The sequence below is a fragment of the Panthera leo genome, chromosome D3, assembly GCF_018350215.1.
Source record: "Panthera leo isolate Ple1 chromosome D3, P.leo_Ple1_pat1.1, whole genome shotgun sequence".
NCBI classification, from domain to species: domain Eukaryota; kingdom Metazoa; phylum Chordata; class Mammalia; order Carnivora; family Felidae; genus Panthera; species Panthera leo.
In genome coordinates this window covers 6,172,884-6,198,822 of record NC_056690.1, presented here as the reverse complement: position 1 = coordinate 6,198,822, position 25,939 = coordinate 6,172,884, and the positions used below count along the sequence as shown (strand labels likewise).

Sequence of the window (25,939 nt, the reverse complement as noted above, 5' to 3'; positions counted from 1 at the left end):
TGGAATCAAAAACTAGATCACTGCTTTTAGAAACTGTTCCTCTTCCTCTCTTACACTAAGGGCCTGCTAAATAACAAAAGAAATTACCATTTGTTGAACACTGGCACTCTGCTAAGCCCTGTATGTGGTCTATCTCATCTATTCTCAAAACAGCCCTTACTTTTGGTGTTATCCTAATCCTCATTTTGGAAATACGGAAACAGGCTTGGAAAGCATCTAAGGATCTGAAAATTAGTAAGTGGAGCCCCAAATGCAAATGCAAGAATGCCCTTTTCCTCAGGGTTGGTTTTCAGAACTGTGGAAGTCCCATTTTATGTATTTATTATATTATTATTACTATTATTATTATTATTATTACTTTAATGTTTATTTTTGAAAGAGAGGGAGACCGAGGATCTGAAGCAGGCTCTGTGCTGACAGCAGAGAGTCCGACCGGGGGCTCGAACTCACGAACTGTTAAATCATGACCTGAGTCAAAGTTGGACGCTTTAACCAACTAAGCCACCCAGGTGCCCTTGGAAATCCTGTTTTATAAAACAGTTGTCAAAGGTATTTTGTTTGTGATGTGATCCTATTTCAGTGGAGACGTTGCCTCTAGCTTTTTTATCTTTCACTTCATTTAGTTTGAGAAAACTGGAGTCTGTAGGAGTACTGCATATTCCCATTTATCCATCCCCAAAATATTTGAGTTACTGCTTTGCGCTATCATTTGTAGCCACTGGTTAAATAAAGAAAAATTCCCACTGTCGTGGGGTTTACCTTTCAGTGGAGGAGACGAACCTCATATGTAAATTAATCGGCGTATTAAAGGCAAGTGCCATGGAGGAAAAATAAAGCGGGGCGAGCGGTTTTAGTGATTCGGAAAGAGAGGCATCACTGAGATGACATCTGTGAAGACCTGCTGGATGTAAGGGAGCAAGCCATGCACGGAGCAGGGACAGCTATGTGTTGACAGGGCCCAGCATGTAACAGGTGGTTGGTAAAAGCTTGCCAAATGAATGTGTGCGTGGACGAGTGAGTGGCCGCAGCCAATGGTGAACCAGGGAATGGGAAGATAATGTTCTCCTTTGGGGCTTTCACTTTCTCGGAAGTAAACCAACGTTTATTGTACCAGGCATCGGGTCCCCACCATCAACCCTATCTATCTTGCATACCTTTTAACCTGGGTCTCCGGGGCTGGGGTGCATTTCCGTCCAGTCCCTCCAGACCCACTTGTCCTTTGGCCAGGACGCGGTGTGGCGCTGCCACCGGCCTCCGACGGGCGCAGAAAGTGAGCGAACCGGAGCAGAATCCCTCCCGCCGAAAAGCCGCCGCAGAAACGCCTGCTCGCGGTGGGAAGGCGCCCGAGCCCAGGTGGCTGCGCGGGACGGACAGTACAACTCGGGACCTGGTCCCGCCTCCACTCTCCGGCGGTCAGCTTTCCAGCCTCCGGCCGCGAGGGCTCTTTCCCCACCCTCCGGAACTTTGCTGCCGGAGTTCGGTTCCCGGCCGTCCCGAGGGCTTCCGGAAGCGGAAGTGCTCGCTGGCGGCGCCCAGGCGGCATCCCGGCGGCAGCGGCGGCGGCGGCGGCGGCGGCCGGGCGCGCGCTATGGAGCACGTGACGGAGGGCTCCTGGGAGTCGCTGCCGATGCGGCTGCACCCGCGGGTGCTGGGTGCGCTGCGGGAGCTGGGCTTCCCGTACATGACGCCGGTGCAGGTACCCGGTGCTGCCGGGCGGAGAAGGGTCCTCCGTGTGCCGGGGGCAGACGGGGAAAGGGAGGCTCTGAGCGGGCCAGGCCCCCCGGTAGTCGGACGCGGCCGGTGGGTGTGAGCTTTAGGTCTCGCGTCTTGGACCCGTCGCCCTTGGGGCGACAGGCGGTCCACACTCGGGGGCTGCCGAGCTGGTTAATGACCCTGGCAGGCAGGGGCGGCAGCGCACCTGTGCCAGGGCCCTACCCTCCTCCGTCCTTCGAGTGCCGGGGCCCAAGTGCCTGCTGCATCCCGGCCCCGCCCCCTCTAGCTGTGAGATCCGGGGCAGGTGACCTAACCTCTCTATGCTTTTGTGCTTTTTTCCTTCTCTGTAAAACGAGGCAAGTAATTACCTGTCTCATACGGTCGTTGTGGGACTTAACACAGGACGGTGTCGGGCACATTATGGGAGCTCAGTAAATACTACCTGCCGTTGTTATTTTGTGGACTAAGTGAAGGGTCCTGGCCCAATTTATTTATTTACTCAAAGAAGGATTTATTGAGGACTTACTACTATGTATCAGGTACTTTTCTAGGCTCTGGGGATTTTGCTGTGTTGTTCTCCAGTCATGGGCCTTATTTTCTTACGCAGGGGAGGGAGAAAGGAGTAGAAGAATAAAGGCGTTTGAGTTGGTGGAAAGTGTTACTAAGGGACAAAAACACACTGATGTAACAGTGACAATGAAGTACAGGATAGGAGGAAAGGTGGAGTGTGAGAGAGGGCCTCTCTGAAGGTGTCACTGAGCAGATACCTGAATAATTGAGAAGGAGCTGGCTGTGGGGTGATTGGGGGCGGCAAGAGATGCAAATGCCCTGGGGCTAGACTTGGCCTGGGAGGTACAGAAAGAAGGCATTTGGCTGGGGCATCGGAAGTGCTGCAAGAGACGAGCAAAGCAGGGTCTACGTTGTGCAGGGTCTTGGAAGAGTCTGTATTATGTTTAAGTGCATAGGAAGCCATCCTAATGGGAAGCTAGGTAGGAAGGGAAGGGAGGTGACTGCTGTGCAGGGAGTGGACCAGAGAGCAAAGAGGCCAGGGGGCCAGTGTCACGTGAGAGAGGATGGTGGCTTGGAGTAGAGAGGAAGCCGTGGATGTCGAGAAGTGAAATTTGAGATAGCTTTGGGTTTGTTGGACCAGACATAGGGATGACAAAAGACAGGAATCTAGAAGGTGTCTGAGGGTTTTGTCTTCAGTACTCGGTGGATGGTGGTACCGTTTATTGAGATGAGGAGGGTTGGGAGAGGTAGCCCGGTTCCGAAGGAAATTGACGAGTTTTGTTTTGAAATACTGAGTCGAGCTGTCCATAAGATCCTTGGGAACGATGTCAGGAAAGCTGGAGATAAAGCTTGGGAGTGCTGTGCACCCAGCCTTGGGAATGTAGACTCCGTCTCTGCCATCAGTGGTGATGATCAGGGTCTGTGCTAGTCAGTAGACGCATGTGGCTGTTGAACACTCGAAATACGGTGAGTCCAAACTGAGAGGTGCTCCAGCTGTAAAAAGTACAACGGATTTTGAAGACTTGGCATGAAAAACGAATGGCACATATCTCATTAATTAATTTTTGAAATACTCATTACGGGGGTGCCTGGGTGCCTCACTCGGTTAAGTGTCTGACTCTTGATATCTGCTCAGGTCATGATCCCAGGGTTGGGGGATTGAGCCCCAGGTCTGGCTCTGTGCTAGGTGTGGAGCCTGCTTGGGATTCTTTCTCCCCCGCTCTGTCTTTCTGCCCCTCCCTCGCTCGTGCTCTCTCTCCCTCTCAAGATAAATTTAAGAAAAGGTAAAATATTCATTACATGTTGAAGTGACACTAGTTTGGATCTATTGGGTTACATAAAATATATTAGTAAAATTCATTTTACGTATTTCGTTTTCGTTTTGTGCCTACCAGGAAATTAGAAACCGTGTATGTGGGTCGCATCATGTTTCTTCTGGACGTCAGTAGTCTAGAGCAGTTTCTCAGTCTCGGCACCACTGATATTTAGACTGGCTAATTCTTTGTTGTGGGGAACCGTCGTGGGCCTTGTCGGCTGTTTAACAGCCTCCCTGGCCTCTGCCCACTAGATGCCAGTAGTGCGCCCTCCTGTCTCTGGGTTTTGACAACCAGAAATGTCTCCAGGTATTGCCAAATGTTCCCCGAGGGCATGGGAATCATCCGGGTTGAGAACCCCTTTCACAGAGGTCATTAGAAAAGTCCTGCGTGTGCTGTGATGGGTAAGCTCAGGCCCTGGGGACCAGGAGTGGAGTCCCGGAGGGGATGACCTCAAAGCTGAGGGCTTTGGGTTTGGCCACTGGTTGCTGAAACCACAGGACGAGGTTTCTCACAAAACCTAGAGGTTCTCTGTGGTGTTTCACGTGAGAGGGTTGATTTGAACCGTTGTTGGTTTTTTGACCTGAGAGCTGGAAGGGACCCTGAAACTCAGTGTCTTCAAACCCTTCCTGGTCCAGAGAGGAAAGGAGGTGAGGCAGGGCTAGAATCCAGGACTCCCGAATCCCAGCTCCGCTTGCTGTCCCCTCCACGCTGTCTGTGTAGACGCCGCTGCTGTGTTGCCTCTGAGCCAGCCCCGCTGGGGTGCCTGTGGGGACTCTGCTGAGAGCCTGCATCGTGGTGGGGTCCAGTGTGACGCCGGCCACCTGCTGGGTTCCTAGGGCTTTTGGCCACCTCCGTGGAGGCTGGCATTCTCTAACCGGTGCTTTGCATCTCTCTCTCCAGTCTGCAACCATCCCTCTGTTCATGAGAAATAAAGATGTCGCTGCAGAGGCGGTAAGTACCTTGTGCAAATGCAGCCCGCCCTCCCGTTTTCCCTCCAGCATGAACCGTGAGGAAAAGCCAACCAAACTTCCTCCCTCTTTGGCAGGTCACGGGTAGTGGCAAAACACTCGCTTTTGTCATTCCCATCCTGGAGATTCTTCTGAGAAGGGAAGAGAAGTTAAAAAAGCATCAGGTGAGGATAGCCATGTGGCTCGTTTTTCACTCGGTCATCGTAGAGTTCACGGTTGCGAGAAGCTGGCCAGAAGGTTGAAGAGAAAGGAGATCCGTCTTCTTTATTTGCAGATTCTGGATTTGTGAATTTGCCTGCCTGTTAAGATTTATTTGTGGCTGCCCAAATCAGTACTTCACTGTTTTCTTGCTCATTCATGAATTTGTGCAGAGCAGCAAAAAATCTGCATCACGTGATGTGCAGGTTCCCAGCTGAGTCTGAGCGGGGCAACGCTCCGCCGCCTTGTTTCAGCTCTCAGACTATCCAGAGATGTCTTTCTCCCAGTCTATTTACTGCTGTGATTTTTGCATTTTTGCTGGTGATTTGAATGTTTAAGACGGCCTCAGGCATGGCGCCAAAGCACTGTCGAGTGTTCCTGGGCACAAGAAGGCTGGGATGGCCCTTCTGGAGAAAGTACCTGTGTTAGAGCAGCTTCCTTCAGGCACGAGTTCCGGTGCTGCTGGCTGTGAATTCAGTGTTGGTAAACCAACTATCTCTTATTTGAGGTGTCTTTAAACAGAAACACGCGTACAACCAGCTTATGTACTGATTGACAAAACACGACCATATAACCGTGCCTTTCCCCCAGGAGCAGCGTCTCAGTGTTTGCTAAGTCCGTGCTGTGAATGTTGCGAACTGACTGTAATTCAGAGCAGTAATTGACCGGATGCTGAAGAAGCCCGGGAAATGCTGTTCCTCTGGGGACCCTGCTCTGTGAAGTGGAGGGTCCTGGCGTGTGTGTTCAGCTGTGTGACCCTGGGCACTGCTGATTGTGTCCTTTCCCCCCACCTGGGCAGGTGGGAGCCTTAATCATCACACCGACGCGAGAGCTGGCTATTCAGATAGACGAGGTCCTGGCGCATTTCACGAAGCCCTTCCCACAGTTCAGGTAAGTTGGATGCAGCGTCCCCGTCCGCCATGGGCGGTTATTTTGCCTGACCTGCTCAAAGACCTGTTTCTTGTTTTAGCCAGATTCTCTGGATCGGAGGCAGGAATCCTGGAGAAGATGTTGAAAGGTTTAAGGAGCAAGGGTAAGTTTGCTTGCTTCTGCTCCTTTTCTTGCTTGTTTTTGGCATTGAACCCAAGAGGAAGCCATGCATGGTCTGGGCCTAACTGGGAGCACTTCCGTCAGCAGCTCCCTCTCCCCCAAAAGTTTCATTCTTCGGGCCAACCTCCCATTTTGCCTGCTGGCTCCTTCCCATAAGGCCCGGATGAGCCTTTCCCTTTCAGTGAGTCTTACCCCTGCAGAGGAGAAGCGAGGTCAGGGTATGGCCCCTACTCTCCCCAGGCCGGCTCTATGGGACGTCGGGCCCTTGTTCTCACTGTGGGCTCTCTAAGTGGTGTCATCCCACCCTTGGTGGTCACTGACCTTGCCCTGAGCCCAGACGTGCAGCCTCTTCTCTGCCTGGCGTCTCCTGGGCATCTCCCAGCTGTTGCAAACGTGTCTAAAATGGGTGCTTTTTATCCCCAAACCTGCACCTCACCTGGAGTTTCCCGGTCACCTGTCCCCCCTGCGCTTCTCCCACGGTCACCTGTCCCCCTTGCGCTTCTCCCACGGTCATCTGTCCCCCCACCCCCCCCCCCCCCCCACGCTTCTCCGAAGGTCTGGGAGTTGGCCTTCCTGCCTCACTGTCCCCTCCGTCACCTCCCCACCCAGTAACCATCACCGGATCCTTTGCATTTTCTCTCCAGAGCACACATCTCTAACCCTTTGCTTTTCTCGCTCGCCACATCTCCCGCTCTGATCTAAACCACCTTGTCTCCTGGGCTCTTGCAGTGCGTTTCTGCTCTGTGTTTCTACTCTTGCCTTCTTATAATCCACTCTCCACAGAGCAACCGAAGTGGCCTTTTCAGAATGCCTGTCTGATCATGCGACTCACTGAAAACTCTTTAATGGCTTCTGGCCCTTAGGCAGGATTCTAATGTTTGTAAGGGGCTTGCGAGGCCACCATTCTCCACTGCCACCGCCTTCCCATGCGCTTGCTGCTGCACAGACCCGGCTTTCTTCTAGGCCACTGCATGGGCCAGGCTCCCCGAGTCCCCGGCCAGGCTCTGGAGGTCAGCATTGCATCTTTAGAGCCTAGCACAGTGCTGAGCACACACAGGTGTTTAATGAACAGATGAATGTTTGAGTACGTGGTGGCCATCAGCCCTTTGAATCTTTTTCAGTCCCACCATGAATAAGGTTTATAATGAGCAGTGGTAGGTTTTGTGGCCAGTTTGTTCGAGAATCTTAATGACGAGGAACTGCTTCTGTCGAGCTATACCACGAGATGGTTTTCAGTAGGGGTCACAGAGTCAAGTTCCTGCAGGGGTCAGAGGATAATATCAGCGTGTGAAAGGGTTGGGGTGGGGACTGGTAGGAACTGCCCAGTACACGCTTGAGTGCTCGTCGCTAGCTGATAGTTGCCTTGCAGGAATCTGGGCTCAAGTATTACCAGATTTTGAATTAAAAAAACACAATGTGGAATTCCAGATTCTTACATGTTGGCTCCAGACTTTGTTAACCAATGGCATGTGATTCACATTAAAAACAACAACAAACTTCTTTGGGTGCCTGGCTGGCTTAGTTGGTGGAGCCTGCAACTCTTGATCTTAGGGTTGTGGGTTCGAATTCCCATGTTGGGTGTGGATATTACTTAAAAATAAAATCTTAAAAAACACACACACAAAAAACCAAAAAGACTTCTTGCAGGTCAGAAAGGTTGGGGCTGCATTTGGCCTTTCGTCTGAGGTTGTGATCTTTACATAAAGTTCTAATTCTGTTAAAATTCTCATTTTATAGATGAGTTAGCTGAGGCTGAAAGTGGTTGAATAACTTGTTTTAGGTAATGGGTCAGCAGACCTTTTATGTAAAGGAACAGAGGGTAAATATTTTAGGTTTGTGGACCACGGGGTTTGTCACAAGTATTCAGCTCCACTCTTGTGGCGTGAAAGCCACCAGAGACGATACGTGAAGGGATAGGCATGCTGTGTGCCAGCGAGGCGTCACAAAAACAGGTACAGGCCCGATGTGGCCGATGGGCTGGCCTCTGCTGACCCCGCCCTGGGTTTTGGCTCTGAACCTGATCTGTCTCCCTCACTGCCTCCCTCACGGCCCCAAGCTTTGCTGCTCTGAGCCCTGTCCTCCCTCTCAGGGCCTCACCTCCCTTCCCTGGAACTTCCACGACTTCTGAGGGGGGGTATATAACGCTTGGGATTTGGGATCACAGATATTCCCAAGATCCAGAGAGTGTGGTAAACATTACTGTGTTTTCAAAGTGGGAACATCATTGTGGCCACTCCAGGCCGTTTGGAGGACATGTTCCGGAGGAAGGCAGAGGGCTTGGATTTGGCCAGCTGTGTGAGGTCCCTCGACGTCCTGGTGTTGGATGAGGCAGACAGACTTCTGGACATGGGGTTTGAGGCAAGGTACCGGACTGTGGGCTTCGTTGGCTTCGGGCGATACTGGGCGAAAAGGAGAGCAAATTGGAATTCCTTTACCACCCTGTGACTGCCTTTATCGGCCTCCTCTGAATTTCAGATTATTAGGTGGTTTGATCCTTCAGAGTCTGCCACACAGCTGAAATTCCAGTTCTACTTAAGATGCATTTTCCTTCGTGATTTCTTTGAAAGTTCATGCGTGTGTTTTAAACAGCATTTTTGGGATATGATTCATCTGTTCTACAATTCACCTATTTCAGATGTACGATTTAATGGTTTTTAGTCTCAAAAGTTTTGTCTTTGTTCTCTCCTTTTAACTGCTCCACTTGATAGCAGTATAATTATGTGTTCGTATTGGAGAAAACTTGAAAAAAATGAGGGTATAGTCTCATCCCCTGGTAATGTCTACTGTGAACACTGTAATGCTTTCTCTTCCTGTCTTAAAATATGTTTAGTGTTATCAAGTGGTGTTGTTGATTATGCTGATAAACGAGGGGTTGAGTTTGAGCCCTCTTTTTTAGCATAAATACCATCCTGGAGTTTTTGCCAAAGCAGAGGAGAACAGGCCTTTTCTCCGCCACTCAGACACAGGAGGTGGAGAGCCTGGTGAGAGCGGGGCTCCGGAACCCCGTGCGGATCTCGGTGAAGGAGAAGGGCGTGGCGGCCAGCAGCACCCAGAAAACTCCTTCCCGCCTGAAGAACTACTACATGGTGCGCACTGGGCGTTCTCCTTACTGATTCCTGCAGTTCAGTCCTAATGCTGCCTGGGGTCTAAGGTACTTCGTGGCACTGCCTCTAGGGCAACTGCCCGGAAGGTGGGGTTGAAATCAGGCAGGCTCACCAGGTGGGGGGTGATCCTCACTGCTGGCGTTTCTGGGCCGGGCTGGTCAAGTCAGGAGGCCGGCCTTTCCCAGGCAGAGGGCGTGGTCCGTAGGTTCTGTGGCGTGTGGTCAGGATGGGTGCCAGGGCAAGGCCGGCCAGTTGCACATCTTGGCTTTGCCCTCACTCACGAGACTAGATGCGCTTACCGTACCAGGGAGGCTGCAGCGCTACCCACGTCACAGGTTGTGGCGAGGATGGATTTATTATCAGTACAGATGAAGGTTATTCGGCCAGTGCTCAGTACAAGTAACTATCAATAAACGGTAGCTTTGGGCACCCACTGTGGCTGGCGCCGCATTCTGCCAGCTCGTGTTCACTTCCGTGGCTGCATGTCGAGGTACCTGAGTGTGTGAGGAGAAACGCCAAACTGAGGATTTGGTTTTCATAAAAATAGGGGGGATGCGTACAGATGGGTTTAAATGTCTCTAATTTAGGGGCCTGCATGGAGCGCTCGATTATGTTAAGAGAGACTGGAGTCTGTCTCCATGGTGGTCTTTCCAGTTTTGTACATTCCTTCTGGAAACCTGTGTTCATCTTAGAGCCGTGATTTCTGAACGCGGGGATATATCAGAATCTCTTGGGGGCTCTTAAATAATAGGGATTCTTACGTCCAGTCCTAGACCCACTGAATCTGTATGCTGTGCCCAAGAATCTGCACTAACAAAAATCTACCCTGAGGGCACTTGAGTGGCTCAGTCAGTTAAGCGTCTGACTCTTGATTTTGGCTCAGGTCATGATCGCACGGGGTCCTTGCGGCGGGCAACGCGCTGAAAGCACAGAACCTGCTCGGGATTCTCTTTCTTCCTGTCTTTCTGCCCCTCCCCCGCTCACACTCACCGTGTCTGTCTGTCTCTCTCAAAATAAGTAAACACTAAAAAAACACTGTACCCTAAAGGGGTACCTGGCTGGCTCAGTCGGTAGAGTGTGCAGCTCTTGATCTCGGGGTTATGAGTTAAAGCCACATTGTTGGGCGTAGAGCTTACTTAAAAAAAAAAAAATCTTCTCTGGAGATGGTCTTATAGCTGGTGTGATCCCTGTCTGTATGCTGGGATTTGGGGACAACTGCATTAAAAGATTTTTGTAAGTAATCCCTACACCCAACGTGGGGCTTCAACTCACAACCCTGAGATCAAGAGTCGCATGCTGTACCCACTGAGCCAGCCAGGTGCCCCTGGGGATGATTGCGTTAGATGACTATGTCTCTCAGTTACACGACCTTGTGACTTATATGTGTCAGCAGCGCATACTGATATCTATTCTGAGCTCGGTAGGCTGATTAACATACTGATAGAAGTGTGTTCTATTCATGGAGGAAATCAAGAGTCCTTAACATTTAAGGCTGAAACTGGAAATAGCTATGGAGGTTATTATTGTCAATAAATTTGTTTTTATTTTATTGGTTTTCCTTCTTATTTTGCAGGTATGTAAGGCAGATGAGAAATTTAACCAGCTGGTACATTTTCTTCGAAACCATAAGCAGGAAAAGCACCTGATTTTCTTCAGGTAATCCTTCTGGATGCTGTGGTGGGAGAATCTGGGGCTCAGTCACATCCAGAATATTTAGGTACATGTAGCTCTAAGGTTTGGAATTCTCTCAGGAATGTTTTTGGCCGCAAATAGCTGAAAACCCAACTTTTGTGGCTCGAACAGGAGGCATTATTTTTCTCCTGTAGAAAGAAGTCCAGAGGTTAGGCAGGTCCCGACACTGGGTTAGATCTCTGGAGTGTCGAGGTCAGTGTTTCTGCAACCGTCCTGGCCTTTTGTTCTGTCTGTCCGTCACTGTCCTGTCCGCTGTCCTGCGTGCCCTGAAAGCGGATAGAGGAGGAAAGGCAGAGGAAGGTGGAAGGGTATCCTTCACATCCAAGCTTTCTTAGAATCCCCTCCTCCCTAGCTGACTCGGGCTTTCATTTTATGGGCCGAAGGTGGGCCCCTCGGCAGCCGCTCACCTCGAGAGGCAGGGGAACTGAGTGTGCAGCTGTCCCAGTTTGTTAGAGGGCGGGGAGGGAGGAGGTGGCTGCTGGGACTGGCGTTGGAGCGGCCAGCTCAGGGTCTGCCACGGTGGGGTTTGTTTCGGTGTCAGAACTCCAGAGGGTTTCGGATTTAGAGCTCAATGTGGATGATGCTGGTAGCCATTCTCCCAAAAGGGATTGGGATTGCTTGCCGCCTCCCTCCCGGCCCCGGGTGGTCGACGACGCTGAGCCCGGTCTCCCCTCCCGCAGCACCTGCGCCTGTGTGGAATACTATGGAAAGGCCCTGGAATCCCTGGTGAAGGGTGTGAAGATCATGTGCATTCACGGGAAGATGAAACATAAGCGTAACAAGATCTTCATGGAGTTCCGCAAATTGCAAAGGTGGGTTAGCTGCCGCGGAGGTCACCCTCGGCTGGGGCTGTTCTCTTGGCCTGGGATCCTCTCTTCTGCCCTGTGTAGCCCAGGGCCCCTGTCCTCGTCCTGACCCGTCATGCTGTGCTGCACTGACCTCCTTAGGTATCACGAGCTTGCCCGTGAGGTGTCTTAGCTCTGTAAGAACAGGGACCTGAGTGTTGTGTGCCCTCCTGGATTCCCCGGTGTATGGCCCGGCACCCGGCCATGGGTTCTCATAACTCGGGCGGGTGGAGAGCGGATGGGAGCTATTCACTGAAGCCTCGTGGGTTGTCCTTGGGTGACTGCATGGGGGACACTCGCATCTCTTGGTCACCGTAATTGACTCTGTGTGTATAAGTAACATTTTGCTGCTTTTCTTAACCATTGAGCCTCCTGGCTGGTTTTTGTTTTTTCCCGGTTGTGTTGTTAACAGTACTCTTCTAGGCAGAGAGAGAGAGAACGGACTGTTGCACTTCAGGATTACACTCAGCAGGTTTTTCTTTTCAAATAAAAGTATGCTAATCAAAAATCCTTTCACTGTCTCCTCCCTCCCTCCCTCCTGTTTTGGTTGGGAATTTGTGAATTCCTAGATATTCTTAGGAGGAAGAAAAAGTCAAAATGTTGTTACCAAATGCTTCTGTGAGAGATTCGGGAACCTGTGTGTTACTGTCCCTGTCATCATCAAGGCCAGTACAGACTGATGGTGATCTCCTTACTCAGAACAGTGTTTTCTCATTTTCTAGTGGGATTTTAGTGTGCACAGATGTCATGGCCCGAGGAATAGATATTCCTGAAGTAAACTGGGTTTTGCAGTACGACCCTCCCAGCAGCGCAAGGTACAGTGTGACAGAATGTTACCCTCTCTGGGGAATCGGGCCCCACGAATCCCGAGGAAGATACACATAATGATGTTCATCAGAATGTTGCTTTAAATGGCAAAAACGGGCGAACAGGTGAACCGTCACTGGCATGTCAAATAGTGATGCCATATTATGCAGCATTTCAGGTTATTTTCACATACTTTTTAAAGTTCTTGCATGAATGGACGTGATAGAATGTTTAAAGGAAAATAATACTTAACACTGCATGTGAAAGTTTCAGTTTTTCTCCCAAACATAGAAAAATGCGGGTGAACAGAACTCCTGAGCCATAATAGTTGTTACTTCTTGGTGGAGGGCTTACATAAGGCCTCTGGTTCTCTTTTCTACTTTTGCCTCCCAATTTTCTACTAGGACTGTATCATCAGCTGGGCGTAAGTGCAACAGTTTTCTAGTTCACAGAAATCCTGTCCTTACAGGATCCTTACAGAATCCTGTCTGGTTTGCAGTCTGTTTAACTGCCAGCTCTGGTATTTCTGACACTGGCGAGGGGTAGGGTTGGGACTGAGCCGTGGGGTCTGGCGGCCCTGTGCCTGCACCCTGCCGTTCTCACTTGGTGATCACGTTCCCACCCTGTGTTCACAGTGCCTTTGTGCATCGCTGTGGCCGCACAGCCCGCATCGGCCACGGTGGCAGTGCGCTCGTGTTCCTCCTTCCCATGGAAGAGTCATACGTCAGTTTCCTTGAAATTAACCAAAAAGTAAGTGGTCTTTTTCCATATACAATGCCCAGTGACAGTGACGGGATGGATGCCTAGTAAATTTGTTTTTGGGCACGTGGTCCGGAACTTAGCTTAGGGGTGGCAAGCCTGGTGACGTGAGTGCAGGGACCTGGCTGGCTTAAAGGCTGTGGGGCGGCACCACCCTCCGTTAGGATGGCACACACTGCTCGGCTCCAGCTGAACACAGACCTAGTGTTGGATGCTTTCCACCAGAAATCAGGATTGTTATGTAAAATCGATTTTAAAGTTTTCTTTACAAAATTTCAGACCGAATAAAACACTTGCGAATTTGGGCTTCTAGGCCTCTGATTAAAGATTACCATGAATTGTTTTGCCTCTGGCTTTATTGGCACTGGCTCTGATGGGGGTGAGGGGATCCCAGCCAGAGGAGGTGAGCATGTTGTCTGTGTGCAGTGCCCCCTGCAGGAGATGCAACTCCAGAAAAACACAGGAGACCTCCTTCCAAAGCTCAAGTCCATGGCCCTGGCTGACAGAGCCGTGTTTGAAAAGGGCATGAAAGCCTTTGTGTCCTACGTCCAGGCATATGCCAAGCACGAATGCGGCCTCATCTTCAGATTAAAGGGTAAGTTGGACTGCACTTAATTGTGTCTCCTTCAGCATTATTACAAATGTGATGGTCTCACAAGTATTACAAATGTGAAATTGCTTTGTTTTACACAAACCTTTAGGCATATACAGGGTTAATATTTTCTGAACATTTAAAAGGAAGTTTTCTGGGGCGCCTGGGTGGCTCCGTCGGTTAAACATCCGACTTTGGCTCAGGTCACGATCTTGCAGTTTTTGAGTTTGAGCCCGGCGTTGGGCTCTGTGCTAACAGCTCAGAGCCTGGAGCCTGCTTCAGATTCTGTGTTCCCTCTATCTCTGCCCCTCCCCCACTCGTGCTCTGTCTCTCAAAAATAAACATTGAAAAAAGTTAAAAAGAAACAAAAGGAAGTCTTCCTAGGGTTTGCTAGACAGAATAAACTGGCTGCTGAATATTCCTTTCCGCTAAAACTGTAACTTTAATCCTAATTAAAATGGACCCCTTAGATCATTTGGATAGAAAACAGTTACATTGGGGGTGCCTGGGTGGCTCAGTTGGTTAAGCGTTTGACTTCAGCTCAGGTCATGATCTTGTGGTGCACGAGTTCAAGCCCCATGTTGGGCTCCGTGCTAACAGCTCAGAGCCTGGAACCTGCTTCAGATTCTGTGTCTCCCTCTCTCTGCCCCTCCCCTGCTTGTGCTCTGCCTCTCTCTCTCAAAAATAAATAAAAACATTAAAAAAAACCCAAAAAAACTAAACCAGTTGCATTGTTAGGCATCTTCCTTAGGTTGGTGCTTATAATCAATCCTATTTTGGGTGTGCTAACTCTGATATTTTGGTTTAATTAGATCTTGATTTTGCTAGTCTTGCTCGAGGGTTTGCCCTGCTGAGGATGCCCAAGATGCCAGAACTGAGAGGAAAGCAGTTTCCAGATTTTGTGCCTGCAGATGTTAATACAGACACCATTCCATTCAAAGATAAAATCAGAGAGAAGCAAAGGCAGAAGCTACTAGAGCAACAGAGAAAAGAGAAAAGAGAAAATGAAGGGAGAAAAAAATTCATAAAAAATAAAGCTTGGTCAAAGCAGAAGGCCAAAAAGGAGAAGAAGAAGAAAATAAATGAAAAAAGGAAGAGGGAAGAGGTACGGTGTGTTTTCTGTCTCAAACACCCAGCTGAGAATTCTGAATGAATTTTATCAAAATAATGTCCTTTAGTAGGAATTGTGTCCTTCTGTCCTGTTGTGAGTTGGGTGAGAGTGTGTTGTTGCTGGTGGGAACACGTTGCTGAGGAATTTGGTGGTTTGTTGGTCTCTATCCTTAGGGTTCTGATATCGAAGACGAGGACATGGAGGAACTTCTTAATGACACGAGGCTCTTGAGAAAGTTTAAGAAAGGCAAGATTACTGAAGAAGAGTTTGAGAAGGGGTTGTTGGCGAGCGGCAAGAGAACAGTCACCACAGCAGACGTGGGGATCCCCGCCTGGGAACCTGACTGCTGACCCCGGCTTTGGGGAGCGTGGGAGAGTGCAGGGAATGCGGCCAGTGGGCCCGGCACGGCTCACATCTGCTTTCGCTACGTGTCGGAACTTCACATCCAAGAAAGCTGTTCAGACTTGGGGGGCGGGGGGTTTTACACTCGTGGATGTTGTATTAAAACCACACCGGCCTTTAAGTGTAACGGAAGAGCGTAACTGTTGGGAGTGTAAATAACAGATGTCAATATTTATTTTGATGGGTCGCCTATAAATTAAAGCTCATTTTTCTGTGGCTATTTTATACTTAACTTTCTAACAAAGATACTGAGGTAGACTTGATTTTTGGCTTTTTAAGGTTCCTTAGTGTTTTCGGGCATCTGAGCTTCCTGGGTGTCCTTTCCCCTGGACTTTCGTTATCTCTTTCAGGGGTTGTACAAAACACCGGCATGGGGTTGCTGATGTTGCTGGGGTTAATTTCAAAGAATAGTCCTCACCGCTGTTTTATGGGGGAGTATCTGAAAAACTAAAGAAGCAAATCCTAATCTGGGAAAAAAATATGACTCGTGTTGAATAAATTATTTCCTTCCATCTGACTGTCTTGGGTGTGTGACTGAAGCTGCAGAGGCCTCACCGAGATGGCCAGGACCTTTGGGCCTCGGGTAGCTCTCAGTACTGATGCAACACCGTCTCAAAACCCTTCATAGAATTTATTTGAAAAGATGCTCGATTTGTCCCCAAGTACAATTTTAAAAAGCTGTTCAGGCACAAACAACATCTAAAGGAGATTCACATCTTTCACAGATGCAGAATTTCAGCTTCTAAACGTTCTGGAAGGTCTTCATACGTGATGAGCCATATAGGATGCTCCTGCTAAATGCCGTTTCTGCCTTCCTCGGGTTCTCTTGCTGGTTTCCATTCTGTCTGCCCCCAGACCGACGAGGGGATGGCAATCCCTGGCTCGTGTTCACCGCTGGAAGCCTGATGGGAACTGAACACGGTTTCTAGCCTTTCTCACGAGGCGCCGTACGTCATGTGTGTCCCGGGCAGCTGTTAGTTCCTGAAGGGGCGCCTGGCTGCACAGGAAGGCCTGCATCTCTTTGATGCTTATAGCAAATCAGTCTGGAGTGCAGGGAAGAAGGGAGGTGGGCTTGGGCAGGTCTTTCACTGGATAAGTAGCCAGTAATCTAATTTGTATTTCTGGAAGGTGCCTGGAAACCACGAGCGCAATTCAGGTTGGGTTTTACGGGAACTATGAACACATTTTAGATGGGGCTGAAATGAATAAACAATTCTTGAAGTTTTAGGTCTTTAGTCTATAAGTCTTCACCAAAAAAAAAAAAAAAATTCCGTTTTAGGGGTGCCTGGCAGGCTCAGTTGGTGGGGCACACCACTCCTGGTCTTGGAGTTGTGAGTTCGAGCCCCACGTTGGGTGTAGAGATTACTTACACATAAAATCTTAAAGACGTAGTTTCTGCCCGACTCACCAAGGGGTCAAGAGGCTACTCACCCCGCCCCAAGTGCCTCAGCTGTGCCAGCAGGGAAGGGTCCAGCGGTCACAGATACAACTTGATGAGCTCGTCGCTGACCGCTGAGGGTGTCAACACCCCCAGGTCTGTAAAGAGCAGTGTTATCAAGGAAGGAGGCGTGTAGTCCACCCACGGGTGCTCCTCTTTGAGATCCTGTTCGGTCTGCAGAGACTTCAGGGTATCTGCCTTATACTGAGGAGAGAGAAAGCGTGCGTCGGTCTCCCCCACGAGGGGCTCAGAACCGGCGTGGGTGTGGCCGAGCAGCCGGTGCGCTACCGTCTGAAGGACGCCCCGAAAACGCGAGAAGCCGGCTGCGCAGCGCCCTGGTGAGGAGGGCGGAGTTGCAGGGGTGAGCCAGAGGGGGCGGCCTACTGGCCACCAGCCTCATCTAACGAAAACCCAAACCGCGTCTGCCCTCACTGGGGGTGCTGGCTTCATTTCTCGAAACCTCTCGAGATAACAACTCACACCGTTTACACAGACCTTACTTTGTGCCCAGCACGTGCTGAGCTTTTCTCCTGGGTCACCTCCCAACTGTCGTAACGCTGCCAGATGGCACTTGCATCTCGTTTCACAGGTAACTGAAGTTCAGGGCGGAAAACGAGAGCATGTGCCCCAGGTCACGTGGTTGTAAGTGGTGGAGACGGGAGCCGAGCCTGGACTCAACCATCCGCTCTCCCTGCCTCCTTACAGCCCCTTCACGTGTGTCAGAGAGACCGAGAGACAGAAATTCTGGGGACAAACGGATCTCTCTGACTCTGAGTTCAACCAACAACTGATCTTTGCATCCGAGGTGTCGGAGAATGTGACGGGAGGACAGTAGCTTACGGAAACACTCTTACAGTGCTTTTTCCCCAAAGGTTTCAGCTTAGACTCAGATACCCCTTCAAATAGGTAAAAACAACAACAACAACAACAACAACAACAACAACAACAAACTCTTGCCTTAAACTTATCTGGGACATCTTGCTGGTTTAGCGGGAAGAGCCGTACAAACTTGAAACTTTCTGCAACCACATAAAAAGGCTTGTTCTGTGCTTTGGCGCACACGGCCATCTGATTGGTTCCAATCTGGAGAGTCAGAGAAAACGTAGAAGGATGAGATCTTATGGCACATTTGGAGGTGTGTGATATATTACATAATGCATGTAATTCTGGCTTTGGAATTAAAGATCTTTTAAACAAAGATGACAGCATAGGGGCCCGTGAGTGGCTCCGTCGGCCGAGTGTCCGACTTTGGCGCAGGTCACGATCTCGTGCTTTGTGGGTTCGAGCCCCGTGTAGGGCTCTCTGCTGTCAGTGCAGAGCCTGCCTCAGATCCTCTGTCCCCCTCTCTCTATCCCCCTCCCCGACTCATGCACGCTCTCTCTCAAAAATAAGTGTTAAAAGAAAGAAAAAGACGACAACATAGACATGTCTCCAAAGATGCACAAAGAGTCAGACGCACACCCCAAAGATGCTCAAGGTCTTCAGTCCTTAGGCAAACACAAGTCAAAACCACCATGAGATGCTACTTCACGCCCACTGGGGCGGCTAGAATAAAAAAACAAAACACAAGTGTTGGCAAGGACGGAGAGAAGCTGGAATCCTTGCACGTTGCGGAGGAGAAGGCGAAATGGCGCGGCTGCCGTGAAGAGTCTGGTGGGTCCTCGAGAAGCTGAACGGAGAATTACCGTATGACCCGGAAATTCCATCGTAGGTATGTACCGGACGGAACTGAAAACAGGAACTCAAACGGATGATTGTGCACCCGCGTTCGTAGTGACATTATTCCCAAGAGCTGAAACGTAGAGACAACTCAAGTGGACGTGAACAGGTGGATAAGCAAACGTGGTCTGCGCACCGACGGGACGTTACGCAGCCGTGAAGGAGGACGAAGCGCTGACACCCGCTACAATACAGACGCTTGGAAAACATCACGCCAAGTGAGGCCACGCCTCCAAGCCGTACGCGTGAAACCTTTATGTCCCATATGTTTCACCACACAGCGCGTGGAACAAATTATGAAATCCTTCCATGTTAAGCAACGGATAGAGAAATGTTACCACCACGCTACACCGATGTCCAATATGCCCAATTGGAAAACAAGCAGCCAAACCCAATTCCAATTAAAACATGTTCTGAGAAAAGATGAACTGCATTCTCATGGTTTACAAAGATCAAAGACAGGTGACCAAACTCTGGCCGCTCCAGTGGCCCCGGGGGACCGGGAAACCGTCTGATGCAATGGTCAAGTCTGCAGGCTAAACAGGACTGGATGAGGGAACCGTAACACCCGATGCCGCCAGCAGGTAGGTTGGCGACCTCTCCAAGCCCGGAGCAAGGAACCGTGGAGAAGCGATGTTCTCACCTTGTTAATGATGCCCCCGTTTTCAACAACCCCTTCAGCGCCAACTATGACAAGATCCGCTTTCTCCATGATGTAGCTGAAGAAATGAAAAAAAAAAATAATTGCTCTATTTTCTTGGCTGCTGTTAGCATCCTCACCTACCGACATTAATATTCCATTTTCAGCACACTAAGCCCCTCTCATAACAACTTTCTTCAGAAGAGCACCTCGCCCGAGACACACCCTTGGCACTCTTACTAGTTCTGCCACCACGGGGCGTGGAAACCCGCCGTGATCACACCCCCCACGGTAAAACGTGCACCGCACGCTGCCACCCAGCGCACATACACGTATGGGGGCGGTAACTGACCCAGGACTGATTCTCACTATGTGTGCGCCACTCGATTTTCTGATCTAATTCAATACGAACAGAACAACAATTTTAAAATCTGTGGTGGTCTGAAATTGGAAGAAAAGGTTATGTAATTCAAGAATCTTTCTGGGGCGCCTGGGTGGCTCGCTCGGTTAAGCCTCAGTCTTCAGCTCAGGTCATGATCTCACGGCTCGGGAGTTCGAGCCCCACGTCGGGGACAGCGCAGAGCCTGGAGCCTGCTTCCGATTCTGGGTCTCCCTCTCTCTCTCTGCCCCTCCCCTGCTTGCGTTCTCTCTCTCTCTCTCAAAAAGAAATAAACGTTAAAAAAAAAGTTTTTTAAATGAAAAAAAAATTTATAAAAAAAACCCTTTCAGGTAGGGTGAAGGTCAATTTATCTTTGACAATGAACAATTATGTACAGTTCTTCAAAATGCTTACTTTGAACGCATTCTTAATTGCCTTAACCATCTGCCTTATGTGTTTTCTTTCCAAGAGATTATCAGTCCTGTTTTCTTTTGTGAGGTACCCTGTCAGTGCTCAGAATGTGTCCTTAGTTTTAAAAGTGAAGTTGCACGGGTAAGTCAAAGAAGCCCCGAGGGCCACTGAGGACAGCCTACCCCTGCTGAAGAGGGAGCACTGATTACGTGTGCTGGCCTTAACCCAACCTTTGCACCTTGTTCTTAAAGTGCACCCTAAGACTACATAAGCGACTCCCACTCTCCACAACTTTCTACAGCTCTGTCTTCTGCATGTACTATCAAGACTTTATCATGAACTTGCTGGTCTCATGCAGCCATCAATTCAGAAGCAGCACATTGCCCAATGCAGTTTTATGAATGGGACGCAAACCTTCAATCAGGAAACCCTGCTCCAAGCCAACCCCGAGGGTGGGTGAGGAAAAGTAACTGTGGTCAGGAAGACAGGAACTTACCCAACAGCAGCATCTAGGACCACAGTGACAGGGACGTTGAGGTGGCAGAGAGCTTTGGCCATTTTCTTACTGGAAAATGACATTTTGAGAACATTAGAGAGTCCAAGAAAGTCCCATAGTGCGTATGATGAATCACTTAATTTGGACAACACATCACATTGACTTGAAACGCCGCTCATATTCACGGATTAAGGGGCACATCCCAAGATTCTGGACTAAGGAAACAAGAATTTGGGTTCTTTAGAAGAAAGTATGTTTTACAAATACTACATTCTTGGGGACTCTGAGTAGGAGATACAAATGCAGAAAAAAAGGACTAAGTTTTTCCTCTAATTATCTTCTGGAGAGAGATGTGAATCATCTACTCCTTGATACAAATCTTTCCGCAGACGTATTTGGTTGCTGTTCCTTTGATCTGACTACTAAATAAAAACCCTGGATCCCGTACCATGGCCGACTGCAATTTCACAGGATTTTCCCTCAGGGACAAGGAACAGGCACAGGCGAAGGCAATGCTGACTAACTGGCATACGGCGGGGGGGCGTGTTCTGGGTCTTCCTACACGGGTGTGAATCCTCAGTTTGCTCTTTAAAGTGACTGCTAGGGGCCCATCGGTGGCTCAGTTGTTAAACATCCAACTCTTGACTTCGGCTCAGGTCACGATCTCACAGTTCATGAGTTCGAGCCCTCTGTCGGGCTTTGTGCTCACGGTGTGGAGCCTGCTTGGGATTTTCTCTCTCTCTCCCAAAATAAATAAACACTAAAAAAAAAAAAAAAAAGAAAAAAGACTGCTCGGCACATAACCAAATGGAACGATACTTGCCCTGATAAATCAGGCTGTGACTCTGTAATGTACACCTTGAAACGCTTCTTAGCCGCCACTGCTGCCTCCAAAACTCTCAGGACCACTCTGGAGTAGGCGTGAGTTAATATTCGCTGTGGACCGAGAAAGCTCTGTCAAAAGGGCAAGCTCTGCAGTGATCACCCACGCTCTCTGCCCCTCTAATGCACGTTCCAGGCACCCTGAGGCTTCCCTGTACCCTTTCCCACAAGTCAACTGTAGGTGGAGAGGAGATCTTTGATGGCACATGTATCGTGGGCCCTCTCTTGCCACAGCAAGTGCGGGAGGGTGGAGCCTCCGTGTGTGGCTCACAAGACACAAGTCTTTCTATCTGAAGGTTCTGTTAAGTTCCTTTGGGCCGGTTTTCCCATTTCTAAGGCTCGGTTTGCACACTCAGGCCCGCAGGCACCAGGCAGGTCGCATGAAGACATGCTTGGGTGGGGCCAGCGGCAAAGAGGAGAGACCAAGCTCCAACGGGGTCACAACGGGCCTCCTGTTGCCAGATCATCGATTTTTCTTGAAAATCCAAGACTTAAGCGTTGGCTAATTTTTTTTAGTTTATAGATACTACTTGGGGTAAACACAACCCATTTGTGGACCGGATACAATGTACAGACGCTCGCTTAACCTGTGTTCTAGGCAACAGACTACACGGTTCTGTATATGCGAAAGGGAAGGATATAGCACCGTAGCTCTTTTCTGGGCCTCCTGAGAGCCTGTAAGAAATAGAGCTTCTCAGCCCCCCAAGACCTACTGAATCAGAATCTGCATTGAGTAAGATCCCCAGGTGGTTCATCCGCAAAGTGAAATGTGGGCAGCTCTGCTCTGAATTTAGTCTAAATCAGCACGGATGCAGGTGGGTATCACACCTTCCAACACACCAGAGCAAACGAAACCTGCCGAATACTGAGTGCGGGGGGCAGTCTGGCGGGAGGAGAAGGCCTCAGCGAGAGGCAGTCGTAATCTTGCCTCCACTCGAGCAAAAGCGGCTTTGTTTGCAACCGGCGTTTGTACAAGCTCTACTCGCTGCTATTACATCGTTTACTGAATAACACACTTCAAAGGTTGGGAAGGGGATAATAAAACCGAGGACAAGATTTCAGAGTCAAAATGCAAGTAAATGATTTTATGGTCCGTGGAGGCTTGGCTGGCAGAAGAGGGACGCCGTGGGAGAGACGTCCTCAAAGTTTTACTGCCCCTTTGCCGGGGACTGGCTTAACCTGCAGCTCCTGTCCTCACTCAACCTATACTTGGCAGCTCTGTGTCTCTGAAACAGCACTGGAAACGAACTCACGGACATTATCGCAAGCTAGTGCTAACCTTCACCTTCACCTTCACATCAGGATGACCCAGTGCCAAGAGCTGTTATGTGTGGACTGAATTTTGATTTAGTACACATCCAGTAATGAAAATGCTTCTTTGGCGAGACATCCTATTAAAATCAAAGAATCATCCGTGCTCTCCCAGGGTTTTTCTCCACCTGTTTAACAGGACGGCCTCTGTAACCACATTTACACATTTGTGTAGTGCTTGCTGTGTGCCAGGCATAGTACAGAGTCCTTCGATCATCTCAGTACCTCCTCCCACAACAGCCTGCTGAGGTAGGTGCTGTTACTACCTTTATTTAACATGAGAAAACTGCAGCACAGAGAGGTTAAGTAACTTGTCCAAGGTGAGACAGCAAGTAAGTGGCACGGAGGGATGTTACCCCAGGAGTCTAACTCCAAGATCCTTGCTCCCAATTACCACACACCACGGAAATCTACTCACCGCCCCATCTTTGATGAAAGTATGGCACAGATCTGCAATTTTACTTCTCGATAGGGATATTCTCCTGAGAAAAAGTTCTCCCCGCTCAATCATGATCTTTTTACATTTAGAGTAATCCTGGGAAAAAAGGAGCAGAATGAGGGGAAGGGCAAGATCCAGGAGAGTATTTGCAGCCAAACAAAGAAGGAGAAAGGTAACCCAAGGAGGGCAGTGCTTACCGAGTATTCCAAGGAGGTGAGGCTAATAAAGCGTAGGAAGAGCTCCCCGCCTGAGGACACGGCCACAGAGGAGTCCACGCCACACAGGGTTTCTATGGCACTGGTGAGGTTTGCTCTCAGGCCCTGGATGGTCTCCCCTGGATTGATCACACGAGGAAGGCGATGTTCGTTTAAGTATCACAGCCCCTTGGTGTGTCTGTGATTCATTCACTTATTCAACCAGTGTTTCCCGAACACATCCCGTATGCTAGAAACACATCGGTGAGCAGACGGACAGGGTCCCTGCTCTGATGGGACTCCCTCTCTAGTGGAAGAGGCAGACGGTAAACAAACACACAAAGAAACACACAAGTTACAGACCCAACAAGGACAGAGAAAAGCAGAATGATGAGAAAGGTGGGGCTACTTTGGAAAGAGCTAAGAGGGATGGCCCCTGGAATGGAGGCCACTGAAACTGAGACCTGAGTAAGAAAAGATCCAGCCACATAAAGAGCCAGCAGGAAAGGTTACAGGTGCAGACTCTAACCACAAAGACCCTGAGATGGGGACAAACTTGACAGGACAGAGAGAGGCCGCCAGGGCTGAAGCACAGTCTAGTGAGGGATGGCCTGGAAGGAAAGTAAGCAGACGTGGCAGATGAGGTGTGCGAGGCGGTTCAGGCAGGGCTTAGGTGTTTGCGTGTTACTGCAGGTACAACGGGAAGACTCCAGAGGTCATCTTAGACACACGTCTCTAGGCCAGCCCTTCACACGGAAGAAGGCACTTTATTGTTGTTACTTTGCTTATACAAGATATCATGTTATACCAAGAAACTTACATGTAGGATGCCTGAATTAGGTGATCACAATGAGTGACACTCATACTAAAATTTATTCTGTAGCATTCTTTGTAGCAACTGCACAAATTCTGGCACATGACAGAAACTCAATAAACACTTATAAAGCTGAGCTATTGCTATAATTTAAGCTTCATGGTTGACTTGTTACAACATGGTCACTCTTGGAGAGCCTGGGTGGTTCAGTGAAGCGTCTAATTTCGGCTTATGTCATGATCTCAGAGTTCATGGGTTCAAGGCCCGCATTGGGCTCCACGCTGGTGGTGTAGCATCTGCTTGGGCTTTTCTCTCCTCCCTCGGCCCCCACCCCCTTTCAAAATAAATAACTATATTAGAAACAAACAAACAAAAAACATGGTCACTCTTGATTCAAAGTTCATCTCACTTCTGAAAGGGGACCCATTTAATGATGACTGGAGGGCTCTCTCCAGGTTAAAAGGAAGACTGAGGGGAGCCTGGGTGGCTCAGTCAGTTAAGTGTCCGACTCTGGCTCAGGTCATGATCTCAAGCCTCATGAGTTTGAGCCCCGCATCGGGCTCTGTGCTGACAGCCTGGAGCCTGGAACTTGCTTCAGATTCTGTGTCTCCCTCTCTCTCTGCCCCTCCCCCCCGCCCCCCTCCCCCACTCTCCTTCTCTCTCTCTCTCTCTCTCTCTCTCTCTCTCTCTAAATAAATGTTAAAATGAAGACTGAAATGAAGGAGAAGCTGAGCTTGAAGCTGCATCACCTTATGAAGGCCACACACATTTTCACTTTCTACCCTTCTAACAGTCATTACAAGACTTTCCCAACACCCAAAGTGTTCGAATCCGACCCTCTTCACCTTTATCTCTCTTCAAGAATTCCAGCAAAGTCCGGATGGCGGCTACTGCTGAGGCCATGTCAGGATCTTCCTTCATCTGGGACTTAAAATATTCAATTAGCTCTGGGAAGGGACAAAAAAAGCAATTCATCAAACTCATTTAGCAGGATGTAAGAGCAGAGAGGTTTTCACTTAGAAGCAAACTAATTCTCAAAAGACTTTCTTTTCAGGATGTTTGGCTTCAGGGGCATTATAAATGTTGATGGGAATACACTTTAGTATTTACAAGCTCTCTTTCTCGTTTTGAGAAAGCTATCCGTTCATAACGGCATAAAATTGAAGCACCACCAAATGATAGTGGAAGGTCATCCTCCCTCTTAACCTGGACTCCACATCGTGGGAGAATCCCAGAGTCAAAGTCTCCAGACAGTCTATGCTAATTCAAGCCTGTTCACCTGCTTACATATATACATGTATATGTAGAGGTCCATCCCCCCCTTATTTTCTTAAATGATAAGTATCATACATGTTAGTTTCCTCTTGTACCTCACTTAGTAAAACACCTTGATAACCACTAGACCTGCACATCAAATATGCCTTTCAAAAAAATTCCAGGGGCGCCTGGTGGCTCAGTGGGTGAAGCGTGGGACTTCCGCTCCGGTCATGATCTCACTGTTGAGTTCCAGCCCTGCACCCGGCTCTGTGCTGACAGCTCAGAGCCCGGAGCCTGCTTCGGATTCTGTGTGTCCCTCTCTCTCTGCCCTTCCCCTGCTCACGCTCTGTCTCTCTCTCAAGAAAATAAATAAACATTAAAAAAATCCAGTACTAGATCCAATAAAGAAGGAAATCTTATATTTTACACATGAAGAAATCAAGACTGGGGTCGAGACCTGCACCTCTGGCCCAAGTGTCCCTTTTTCGGAGGAGGGCACTGGAAACTGTTGGGAGAGGAAGGCCTCGGATACCCTGGGGACCCAGCCCCTGGATACAGGGGCCGCGAGAGTGATTTAGTTGCCACTAGAAGCAGCGCATCCAGACGAGCAGCCTAAGCTTGCAAAGGGACTTCTCGCAGAGCGCAGCCTGGGCGTGCGAGGTGGAGGGACCCCTGCGTGGCTCCGCTTTAAGCCCAGCAGGCCCCGGCCCTGCCCGACTTACCCTTGTCGTCCATGGTGCCCTCCGGACCGCGGAGCCCGAGGGGACCGGGGCCGCCCGCGCTGCCGGGAAGCGTCCCCCGACCGGTGTGGCTCGCACGCGCAGACACGGTCAGCGCGCAGCCCGACTCCACACTCCACTTCCGGCGCTTTGGGGGCGGGGCCGAGGGTACG

General features: G+C 49.5%; 2 protein-coding genes across 7 annotated transcripts; one reads left to right on the top strand and one right to left on the bottom strand.

Annotated features, from left to right (window-relative positions):
- The first annotated feature begins 1,550 nt into the window (after positions 1-1,550).
- DDX55 (DEAD-box helicase 55) lies at positions 1,551-15,541 on the top strand. The gene is made up of 14 exons (XM_042910331.1): positions 1,551-1,696; positions 4,440-4,490; positions 4,585-4,671; positions 5,505-5,596; positions 5,676-5,738; positions 7,969-8,118; positions 8,652-8,841; positions 10,433-10,515; positions 11,232-11,363; positions 12,119-12,211; positions 12,839-12,953; positions 13,389-13,557; positions 14,367-14,659; positions 14,839-15,541. Exons 1-14 carry the CDS (start codon positions 1,589-1,591, stop codon positions 15,013-15,015), a joined length of 1,803 nt encoding a protein of 600 aa, XP_042766265.1. The 5' UTR covers positions 1,551-1,588; the 3' UTR covers positions 15,016-15,541.
- Positions 2,929-25,886, bottom strand: EIF2B1 (eukaryotic translation initiation factor 2B subunit alpha). Of its 6 annotated transcripts, XR_006195193.1 has the most exons (11): positions 25,770-25,886; positions 24,636-24,737; positions 22,980-23,116; positions 22,762-22,878; positions 20,974-21,086; positions 20,151-20,219; positions 18,868-18,943; positions 17,463-17,588; positions 16,499-16,709; positions 8,972-9,353; positions 3,162-3,216 (listed from the first exon to the last, which is right to left on the bottom strand). XR_006195193.1 is itself a non-coding variant. In XM_042910336.1 (10 exons), the coding sequence occupies exons 1-9, from the start codon at positions 25,780-25,782 to the stop codon at positions 16,545-16,547; spliced, it is 918 nt and encodes a 305-aa protein (XP_042766270.1). In that variant the 5' UTR covers positions 25,783-25,886; the 3' UTR covers positions 3,129-3,216; positions 16,499-16,544. The 6 variants fall into 6 exon arrangements, 5 of the variants coding, with proteins under 5 accessions (XP_042766271.1, XP_042766270.1, XP_042766269.1 ...); XM_042910336.1 differs by lacking the exon at positions 8,972-9,353 and having other exon boundaries at positions 3,129-3,216; XM_042910335.1 differs by lacking the exons at positions 3,162-3,216; positions 8,972-9,353 and adding an exon at positions 10,420-10,679.
- Positions 25,887-25,939: the final 53 nt, after the last annotated feature.